The sequence below is a fragment of the Hesperophylax consimilis genome, chromosome 30 (assembly GCF_061612785.1).
Source record: "Hesperophylax consimilis isolate HC1 chromosome 30, BYU_Hcon_1.0, whole genome shotgun sequence".
Lineage (NCBI taxonomy): Eukaryota > Metazoa > Arthropoda > Insecta > Trichoptera > Limnephilidae > Hesperophylax > Hesperophylax consimilis.
In genome coordinates this window covers 17,892,068-17,904,249 of record NC_142865.1, presented here as the reverse complement: position 1 = coordinate 17,904,249, position 12,182 = coordinate 17,892,068, and the positions used below count along the sequence as shown (strand labels likewise).

Here is a 12,182-nt window from a genome sequence, read left to right as displayed (position 1 = left end):
ATTCAGTCCATAAATGTATAGCGGAGGAATACCTAAAATCTGATCCCAGAATTTATTATATTTATAGAGTTATTAAAGTTATTAGAAGCAATGTGTAGTAAATACACACCACAGATAAGGAAAGTTTAAATATAAATTCTTTGATAGATCTATGATATTTTCATTACTGAATGAAAATTATTTGGAAGTGTTGAGAGCTTTATTAACAAATCTCATTTAGATGGAAGAATTAATCCATTTAATTCGTAATGAATGGAGTAATAATTTATTCAGTGAAATTATTACATGCAAAAGGGCCAAAATATTAATTTATTAGTCACAAATTGGTGAAATAATTTCTTAGAAATATTGTGATCATCTCTCCAATTTATTGGATGTGAATATTTCAATGCCAGTTTGCTATTTTCTGTTATTTTAATAACGACTAATATGAAATACGAGGGACTTCCGTGGAAGACGCGGCTCGATCAAGGGAACCAAACAATATTAGTTCTGCGAAAAGAACGCAGCAAATTCGTACTACAAGAATTGGCTCTGGTCTGAACTTTATGGCAATTCGTACCAATTTGTACCAGGCTCCACTTCTATTATAGCCTTCTAGAAGTTTTCTCAGTGCAGGGACCGTTCAAATGTCAATAATTTGCTGTTGCTGTACATAAGATTGACGATTCGGTGGTTAACATATTTTACCAGATTGTGTTACAACACAACTGAACTGAATTATTTGTATAATTTATGACATATTTTTGTGACAATAATATCTCTTCCATTGCAACATCATTGGGTAGTTGAACCTTTTGCCAAGTAGCGTGAAAATGTCACAAGCGATCTGGTGCAGTCCAGAAATAGTTTCTTCTGTACCAATGCACTGTTATGTATTATTATAACCCTCGTCTCTCAGAGACCCAGTACTCTATCTAGTCCTACTATTATATCAATTCAGAATCATTTATCTTGTTTAAATATGGCAGGGTTTGTTAAATGCAACTATTTGAAAACATCTTTATACATAGTAATTAGCAGCATCTAGTCGGTAGTTGGTTTTGGAAAGGGAGAATACGAAAACAGTGATACAATATAGTTAGTTGTGAATGATGAATACTTGGACCAAGTGGATGAGTTTGTGTGTTTGGGAGTACGTTTACGACAGATGGAAAGGCTAATAGAGATATTGAAAGAATGATAAATCCAGGAAACTCCATTAAGGCGATGCACTACGTAGTAATGCAAAATCATTTGTTTTTGGTTTGAAAATTTGGTCACCTAGAAATGTTTCAGATGCTTTAATTAAATACTGCGAGTAGAATACATCTTGACCTTCGAAATAATCGAGTATTTTTTTCAAGTCTTTTTATAAGCCCATAAAAAAATAATGTATAAAGCCTATTAAAACTGCTTTAAAGTTCAAAATCTCCTACTTACAAACCCATTTTCGGTTATGATTTTATTGTATTATGTGGAAAATTAAGTTATTTATAAAATGATCGAAAAAAAAATTAAATATTTATGCCTGAACATCCATCCACAAAATAAAATAAAAGGCACTTTTTGGCCATGTTTTTTTTCTAGCATAAATCAAAACAGGCGGATGGTGTTAAACGGGAATTTAAAACATATCGCCATCTACGTAAGGGTTGTTATTGATAGCGGCTCAATTTTAAATATTACACGACGTAGTGCATCGCCTTAATGGAGGAATTAATGCAGTTGGCACCAAAAAAAATTTGTAAAAGACGTGAATCTAGAAGTCCACAGTGGAGGGCTGATATCAACTCTGATGTATGGCAGTGGGGCGTGGAAAGGATGAAACTAGACTAAATGCTGTACAAGTGAGATCCCTGAGGAATATGTATGATAAAACCATGTGAAATGTGGACATTCGCAAAGAATGCAAGGCTGCCGGAAGCGTAGTGAGTAAAATTAATGGAATAAATAAAAGGTACGCTTAGATGGTTTAGGCGTGTACAGCAAATGAACAGAGAAAGGAGTGTAAGGAGAATATATCATGTAATGTGAATGGTAGAGAAAGTCAGGGACGTCCGAGGAAGATATGGCTCAATCAAGTTATAGGCAGTCACCACGCGCGCATTCAGTAGCCACAGAGTATATTTTCTCCTATGGTATCCCAGCGAAAGGAAAGCATCGCCCTACTTACCTATTGAGTAGAAGTTCCTGTGGCCGCAATTCCCTGTTGAGTACTGGTCTGGGCTAGCCGCTCGCGTGCGTGATTCGCCTATATATCTTCTGATTTTAGTGTCGTGTGAATATGTTACGTTAACTCAATAAACATAAATTGCGTGAAAGATAACCGTCTTTATTTTATTCAACATGACACCCAATAGTATGCTTGGTCGATAAGGTAAGCGTCTATTCCAGCATACTATAAAATGAAACAAATAATTGAGTCGAGTCGTGTCAAGAGTCAAGAATAAGATGAGAGTTCCTATAAGTATGGCAGTGAGGCATGGAACTGGCAGAGGAAGGATGCAAGTAGACTGAACACTGTAGAAATGAGATATCTGAGGAGTATGTGTGGTAAAACCATGTGTGTGTGTGAGAAATATGAAGATTCGAAAAAAATACAAGACTGATGTGACCGTAATTAATACAATTAAGATAAGGATGCTTTGATGATTTGGACAAATCAAGTGGACGAACGAAGGAAGGAGTGTAAGAAGAATGCATATGATGCAAAAGTGAATAGTAGAAGAAGTCGGGAACGCCCATGGATGACATTGCAATCAAATAATAATAAATAATATTTTGACGATTTGTATAGTGCAGTTTTTGTGCAAAATCACCTCAAGGGCGCTGTACAAATGTATGATACATTTCTACAATTATCTATCTTATTACTAACTAGCTGACGTGTACCTGGCCTTGCTGGGAGTTATCCTTATGAGATCATATATCGTTGTGGAACTTTTTGTGGGCCTTTTTAAGATATACAATTACGTAGTACATTATTTTGATGTATCTCATAAGGTTTAGCCAGCGTTAGCAATGTAACAACGTTACAAAACATCGACTTTTCTCTAATTTCTATAAATATAAAATGCATTTATTATATACAGGGTGTATCGGCACGTACCCGATAAACTTTAACCAGCTTTTCCTTAGCACATTTGGAGTAAAAAATGTTTTGGGCACTTTGCTGTCCGGTAACATTTTTTTTCAATTAAAAAACAAAAATGATAAAAAAATCCACACTCCGTCACTGTCATTGGCATTGTTTCTCATGTTCAACAGCTGTTATTAGCAAGTGTGTCAAAAAGCGTGTTCGCTCTTTCATACACACTAAATAATAATAGTTAAAAATGAGACGAATGGTGCCGTGCCATTTCGTTAGGTACGTATATATATTATTCAACGAAACTTGAATAAAATATTGCCAGGTGGGTTTTCAAACTTTGACAAAGGATAAAACATTGGTGACATGTGGTGAAAATATGAATAGTAAATTTTTTATTAAAAAAAAATGTTACCGGACAGCAAAGTGCCCATAACATTTTTTACTCCAAATGTGCTGGTTAAAGTTTGTCGGGTACGTGCCGATACACCCTGTATATAAACCTTTTGGAAGAAATTTTCTAAATGATAGTGAAAACCCTATCAAAATCTGGTGCGTAGTTTAGGTAAACTAAGCGCACAAACAGAAAGCGACTCTATTTTATACTATTTAGAGACGAAAGACTAGTCAACCTATTGACAATTAATGTCTAACAGATTGCATCAACCGGTGCGTCAATCACTAATACAAAGCTTTATGTACAATGCATTTGATTGATGAACGTGATGCTGAATACACATATATGTTATTATTCTTATTTATGCATATTTTATGCAGGCAGTCATATATCAAGTGAATCAATTACTTGAATGGGGCCATGTCAATAGTCAGAATAACAGAAGAATATGTATTACTGTGAATGACGCAAGGAGCATGTGCCAAGGCAGTTGTTTGGCGGTCGATGTGTTGACTAGTTAGTAGTTACTCTCCTAGAATCTCCAGCGCCTTTTGTTAGTTTTATAACGTTGTTTAAACATCTTGTCCCTCATTGAGTCTTAAATTACTTGTACATCCCATTAATATGATGTCATGTTGTGTATTTCAGTACACGTATTCTTAAGTCTCATTACGTTTGATCTATTTAACTGGGCTGAATAATAAATTCATCCTGTTAGTATATAGGAAGACGCCTCCTCATTTAATAAAAGCAGACTTCAATTAGGAACCCGAATTCTCGTACATAGGTATCATTATGACGTGAATTATTTAAATTTCACTATGAAAGAGTTCGTCCAAGTACTGTTATTGAAGTTTTCGCAGGAAATATCTTCTCATCTTTTCCCCTTGTCCTTTTTGAGACAGCGACATATGATGGCAAATTGTGTGCAAATAAATTTTATTTGATTGATTAATGAATGTTTCTCAATTTAAAAAAATAATAATATATACATTCAGGGTTTTCCAATAAGAGGTGTTATTTTGATATTCAATTGTAAAAGATCAATGGTTTCGTTGCTTGTGTGGCACGTAGCGCCGTCTTGTTGAAAGTAAACGTTGTCCAGATCAATGCCATCCAATTCCGGCCATGAAAAATCATTAATCATCTCTCGATAGCGCAATCCATTCACCGTAACAGTAACACCGAAAAAGTAAGGTCCAATGACTCCGCCGGACCATAAACCGCACCAAACAGTCACACGTTGAGGATAGAGAGGCTTTTCAACAATAACTCTTGGGTTTTTCGAGCCCCAGATGTGAGAATTTTGCTTGTTGACGAAGCCACCGAGGTGGAAACGGGCCTCATCACTCAAGATGATTTGCATTTGATTCACTCAAGTGAATTTTAATAATTTCAATGCGTTGTTGAAGCGTGTATCGTTCCATTTTTATTAATGGCGTAGTTTCTACTTGTCAAAAGTCAAAAAATGACAGCTTCAAAAGTAACATCTACCGAAATAGCGGGCTATTCAAAAAAACACCTCTTATTGGAAAACCCTGTAGTATCTTTTGCGGCACATTTCAGTATAGCGCCGGTGAAAGACCACCATTCAGAATCGAAACGTTGCTCGAAATGGTTTTAGCCGTGTTTGGTGACTATCTGACTATCTTACAGCCAGGTACTTCCAACCTTCCTCTGCCCCGTCTCCATCCCTCCCCACTACCTTCAGCTTCGCGTTCCCCAATTAGGGATGCTATAGTCTCACCGATTCCAAACGGTTTGGAGCAGTTGAGACTCTTGTACCCAGATGATGGGACACTGTTACGCTTTCAAAAACGTTGGCTAAAGAAGGAGAAGCGCAACACGTCATAATAACCCGAAAAATAATCACGATAATTCATTAGAAGATCATTAATTCATTCCGCTGTGAAGACCACCATTAACCTTGTTCTTTTCTCTTTTCCCCCAGCAGCTGCGCCACTCCCAGACGGACTCGTTCAACTCAACAGCCTTCATAGAGGATGGAGAAGAAAGGGGTGAGGAAGGAGGTGGAGTCGGAGGTGGCACCCCCCTCAGACCCATCTCACAGCTGTCCGACTTGAGCAGTGAGAATGGAGGTAAGTCAAATATTCTATTAAACAATATCTTCTCTTCGGTGGGTGATCAGGCAGCAGAAAAATATCTTAATATTTGTGCTGGTTCGATCGATCATTTTACACGACCCACTGGCAAAGTTATCGGATGATCGTGATCGATACCGAGAATACCCGCTCTTTGATCGAGAAGAAAAAATGCAATGTAAGTAAGTCTAAAGTAATGGTGTTTGAAAGAGACAGTACGAAAACAGTGTGCAATATAGCTGTGCATGAGGAATACTTGGAGCAGGTGGATGAGTTTGTGTATTTAGGAAGTATGTTCTAGAGAGATGGGTAGGCTGACAGAGATATTGAAAGAAGGGTAAATGCAGGTAATTCCGTTAATGGAGGACTGAACGCAGTTGGCGCTAACAAAAAATTGTCCAAAGAAGCGAAATTAGCAGTCCAAAACGCAGTGCTGGTACCTACCTTGATGTATGGAAGTGAGGCATGGAACTGGCAAAGAAAGGATGAAAGTAGATTGAATGCTGTTGAAATGAGATCTCTGAGGCGTATGTGTGGTAAAACCATGTTTGATCGTGTGAGGAATGTGGAGATCCGCAAAGAGTGCAAGGCTGTTATAAGCGTAATAAGTAAGATTAAGAAAGGGACGCTTGGATGGTTTGGGCATGTAGAGCGAATGAGCGAAGATAGGAGTGTAAGGAGGATATATGATGCAAATGCGAATGGTAGCAGAAGTCGGGGACGCCCGAGGAAGACATGGCACGTCAAGTGAATCAGATACTCGAGTCGGGCCATGTCAAGAGTCAGAATAATAGAAGAGTATGTATGAATGTGAATGAGGCAAGAAGTGTGTGCCAAGACCGAGTTGTTTGGCGGTCCATCTTCTCTGCCTACCCCTGCGGTGAAACAGTGTGTTGGTTAGTAAGTTAGAAAAAATGCTATAGGGTAGAGAAGAGAGATCGATGCGAGTACCGCTCGCCGTAAGTCAAAAGTACCCGTCGTCCTCGAGACCTGAATCATCGACATCGTTTTAGAGGTTTTAGAGGGATGTGATACCACAAGACAGGGAAGTCAAGTTTTGTATTTTAGTAATACGTAGCCTGGTTAATAGTGTCACATTGCGAACACTTCTATACCTGATAGTGTCACACCCACAGACGATAGGCGGCTTATGACTTATCATTCATTTTCATTGTCTTTACAAAACAAATTTACCATGTGAAAGCATTTGTCATATCACAAACCTCTGTTTTCCGGAATTTTCCCGCAAGTGTCCCAATATGAATGGTTTATTTAATTTCAGGTTTAATGTGCGGTGCGGTAGAAGCACCCAGAAGGCAGAGAAAGATCTCCAACAACCTGTCGCCTAGGACAAGAGAGGACCTGCAGAGGCCACTGACCAGATATCTGCCCATAGACCAGGATGACCTCAACCTCAGGGCACACATTGAATCTGCAGGTAACCATCTGTTTTTATTTTATTTATTATGTGAGTACTTCACAAGAATCCCAACTGTTCCCAATCATCTAGAATCTAGATTCTAGATCTAGTAAGTAAGACCAGTGAAAGTAGTGGAGAGGCGTAAGGAGTCCCACTTCCCCGGGAACCTTTCATTGGATAACCAGCACCTCTGTATAGCTCACCCCATGTGGCAAAATACGGCCGGTAACCTAACGGGGGTTTCAGGGTTCATGGGGTGTGGTTTGTTCTGCGTGGTTGGTCTGTTGAGGGAGACCCTTTGACCTCTCCAGCCGAATTCTCTTGACCCATTGCCTTGCAACGTAGTGGGAGGGATGGATTCATACGTCTCGCCTCGTCACCTAACGAAGACGACACAGGACCTAGGAAAATTATTTTTCTCGGACCCTCCTGTGTGGAGTTAATGTAAAAATATTTTAAATGGATTCGATTGATAAAAAGGACGAAGGTGGCGAAGTACCTGACTATTCAGATCTGGGACAATTATTTCACGGGATTTTAACATTTCATCAAATTTAAAAGTTAATTTTCAAGTTCTGTGATAGTTTCTAATCAAGTTCTGTTATTATTTCAGTTATGTGAAACATTTGGCCAATAATGATATAACTGAACTTGAATAGGACCTTTGCAGAACTAGAAATTATCTTTTAAATTTGACGAATTCTCTGAAACAACTGGTCCATAAGTTCATTATTCTTTGTTCAAAATGTTCAAAGTTCAAAAATTCTATATTCAAAGTTCAAACATTTATGACGGGTTGTTTCGGAGAATTTGAACAATTCATCAAATTTCAATGCTCATTTTCCAGATATGCGAAAGATTTTTTCAAGTTCTGTTTTTATTTCAGTTCTGTCAAGCAACTAGCCTATAATGATATAATAACAGAACTTGAATAGGACTTTCACAGAACCCGGAAATGAACGTTGAAATTTGATGAATTGTTCAAATTCTCCGAATCAACTCGTCCTTAGGGCTTCACAGAATTTGAACAATTTATCAATGTTCAAAGTTAACTTTCATGTTCTGTTATTATTTCAGTTATATGAAACAACTGGCCAATATTAATGTAACGGAACTTGAATAGAACCTTTGCAGAACTTAAAAATAATCTTTGAAATTTGATGAATTGTTCAAATTCTGTTTTATTTTATAAATTTTAAAAATTACAATTTTTGCTATTTTCTCAACTACACTAGGCTCATGCCCATATTATTTTGGTCATACGTGATTTATGTAAGAATAACAATTATAAAACAAAAAGAAAAAGGAAATTGTTATCTATCGTAAAACAAAATTTTTAAAAATGCATATTATCATATAAACCATTTTAGAAATAAACATAAAACTGATTGACAAAAAAGATATTTTAAAGAAAATAGGACTAAAAATATTAAAGTATATTTTTTAAACCATTAAATATTGGTACATACTAATCTAGAAATGTACTGTTTTACGGTCACATTTGAATTTGGCGATATCTCTAAATAGTATAAAATAAAGTCGCTATCCACGTCTGTCTGTTTGTGCGCTTAGTTCTTCTAAACTACGCAACGGATTTTGATATGGTTTTCACTATCATGTAGAGAATTTCTTCCAATTACAATTACATTTATAGAAAGTAGAGAAAAGTCGATGTTTTGTAATCAAATATTTTCTGGCGCTTACATTGCTAACGCTGGCTAAACCTTACGAGATACATCAAAATAATGTACAACGGAATTGTATATCTTAAAAAGGACTACAGGAAAGTCCACAATGGTATATGTCTATCGCCTGAGGATAACCCAACAACGCCGTGTACATGTCAGCTAGTAAAAAAATAAATTATTCAGTTAAAACTTTTTGTTTTAACACAGTTTTTTAAAACAGTTCTAGGAACAGAAGGCTCGTCCTCTTTCAAATAATAAATGTTGAACACGGATAGTAAAAAGGGATATAGAATTAATTGACTTTATATCGTTGTTTAAACATTGTATATTTTAGGAGCGATGAACCAGAATTGTCGTTGAGCGAATGTGGTTCTAGTGTTAAGGACCATGCGTGGACAGTTTTGTTGAAAAGCGGGTGTGTGCTTGATGTTGTGGAGACCCCAGCAGGTTATTTTTCTGTATGTAGCACAAGCTTGTCTTAGTAAATAACCACAGACATATGAATATATAGACTAGAAATTAAAGGTGAGGGGTAAAATCAACTGTTGAAGAACGAAGGGGATAAAGCTGACTGTGATTCGTCAATAAATCAATCTGACAGTATATAGGCATCTCGCATTATAATATCACCATTTACTTCTTAAAAGTAAAATCTGCTTTTGAATGAATAGACATTTTTACATGGGAGCGCAAATTACTCGCCACGTTATGAACAAATTTGCGAAGTAAAATTCGGTAAAAAAAAATTTCTTCTATTTTCAGAGTCGAATATTTTGTTTACGTATTTAGTTAAGACACTTTTATAAGTGTTCATAATTTACTTCCCAGTAACAACGATGCGCACACTTGAGAATCGCTACATTCGACCAATGTTGGCTCGATGTGATAGTATATGTTTCTACAACTGATTCATATTATACGACGTGAATAAGCTTAAAATGATGCTTACATATGGAATGTAATACGACAATTGGGTTTATTCTCTTTTTCACATCTATTTTTACAAGTTTTCATATCACAAGCCACTATTTTGCCGTGTTACTTCATAAAATGCCTCGACCATAGCTCGACGCTAGTTCGAACAAGAATGATGACGTCACATTCTCAAGATTCACGGGAAGCCATACGCGAGCCCAGCCGGCTCCAATGGAACCGGTATGGGGAGTGGGGAATAATACGCTTTTAATCACTTAGGGCAGGTCTACTAATATTCATATGTCTATGTAAATAACGGACGAATATCTAAAACCCTAATTTTAGCAAATAGTTTGTTTGAGGGGTGGGTGGGTAGGTTGGCATTTAAATATGATTCTCAAAATTAGTTCTTGTACTGTAATAACTGGATTGATAATAGATTCAGCACAGCCACCCCATCCCACAATACCATCTGTGAAACAACAGATCTTTTAAGTTCATAATTCTATGGTCAACAATTCTAAGTTCAAAAATCAAGGTTCAAAGTTTCTTATGTTCTGAATTTCTTATGTTTCTTATGAAGCAAAAACGCATGATTGTAGATTTTGTACCCCCATTGATGTAATTATAAATTTGGTTGATGTGTACCCCTATTGTTGTAGTCCAAGGTACTTACCTAATGTTATCTCACCCCACCCCAAGGTAGAATACATTTTCTACGACCCCACCCTATTGAGAAACGAGATTGTCAAAAATAGTACTGAAAAGTTGCTTCAATAATAAATATCCGTAAATATAAGAAAAGACAAACATTTCATACACACCATAATATTATTATTAAGGATAGGATCACAGCCATAGATTGAAACTTACTTATTATTTTAAACCAATCTAATCTATGTAAATGTTTGTTTGTTCAAAATCTTAAATCTCCTAAAGTTCTTCATCGATTGCTTGACAAAACATTGTATTCGAATATGCGTGTTTTTATATACCTATTTAATATGAGCCACAGCAACGCGTGGCGGGGTACAGCTAGTAATATATATTTTTAAATACCACAGTCACCAGTTGAAAGGACATATTTTTCCTTTTTTTTAAATCAAAAATATGAATTAAAAATAATAATAACCATAAATAAGAGAAATAGTTATTTTTCTCATTTTGTTTCAAATGGTGGCTGGATAATTCATTCGCACCTATAAAAAGTGCTATAAAGTTATGAAAAGTGTTGAAACAAAAACTAGGTTAAATAGTTACGTACGAAACCTATTTAACCTAGTTTTTGTTTCATCACTTTTCATAACTTTATAGCACTTTTAATAGACAAAACAAAAACTAGGTTAAATAGTTACGTACGAAACCTATTTAACCTAGTTTTTGTTTCATCACTTTTCATAACTTTATAGCACTTTTTATAGGTGTGTTGAATTGTCATTTTGATGAGTTATCATGGAACCGTTTCAAAATATATTATGTTTTATAATAGGTACTCAACTAGAGAAATTCATTAAAAAAAGGGAATCGGTTGTAAATAAAATAAATAACTTTGTAAACATTACAAATTAATCAAATCGACATGTTTCAAAACCAATGGTTTCTTCGTCAGGATAAACGTATAATATAATGTAACAGTCTTACTTATAAAGATTCCCTGGTATAACTCTACGGAGAAGAGGGCTGTATACTGCTCGGGTTAAAATATTTACTCATAATAATATTCATGCAAAATTATTTTAGACTTGCACCACTTTGTTCCAATTCTCAAAAACACGGTCATTTTTGCATTTCGCTTTTAGTTGCTAACTTCACGTTTCTTCAGATGACATTTGCGATTTCATTGACCCAGTCTCCTTTGAATTGCTTCGAAATTTGGCCAATTTGATTATGCATTCCGTATTTTCTTTGGTAAATCGAATAAAAATATTCCTCAGATAGTGCTGCCAATGGGTATTACTGCTTTTTAACACTTTCATTGTGCGATCTCCGTCTTAATACGATAGTAATACGTCCATAATCCTGGGGGTAGGGCAGTTTAAAAATTTCTATTTAATATTTATTTAATCTCCATATGCAGACAGACTGAGTATTATTATGTACAACTAGTACATAATAATAATTATATGTTGAACTGCGCATGTTTAAAATTATTATTAATTATTAGATTATTACCATTTTGTGCGGCCTACTGTCGAATTTGGCAGCCATCTCTGGTCCGGAGCCCCAAAATACCTGAAAAAAACCCTTGACTCTGTGCAGAAACGGGCGGTCCGTTTGATAGATTCCCCAATCTTAACAAACGGACTGCAATCTTTAGAGCACAGGCGTCAGGTAGGTTTACTGTCCTTGTTCTATCGGTATTACAATGGAAGATGCTCTGAGGAACTAGCGTCATTGATCCCTTCGGCACCGGTGCGTAGTTGGGATACACGCCAAACGCGCGCCCAACATTTGTACACGGTTGACATTTGTCACATGAGAACGGGTCGCTTCTACGATTCGTTCTTAAGTTCAACAGCTCGGCTGTGGAACGAGCCGCCGGCCTCTGTGTTTCCTCCCTCCTACAACATGGGACTCTTCAAGACCCATG

General features: G+C 36.4%; 1 protein-coding gene across 3 annotated transcripts in view; it reads left to right on the top strand.

The window, feature by feature from the left end:
* The window catches only part of LOC149409715 (uncharacterized), a 251,361-nt gene that overhangs the window by 213,788 nt on the left and 25,391 nt on the right, over positions 1-12,182 (top strand). For 2 of the 3 annotated variants that reach the window (XM_089649563.1, XM_089649562.1), the window contains exons 14-15: positions 5,419-5,566; positions 6,852-7,007. In XM_089649563.1, the coding sequence (XP_089505689.1) occupies positions 5,419-5,566; positions 6,852-7,007 (304 nt within the window). The remainder of the gene's footprint in view (positions 1-5,418; positions 5,567-6,851; positions 7,008-12,182) is intronic. The other variant, XM_089649564.1, reaches the window with a different exon arrangement.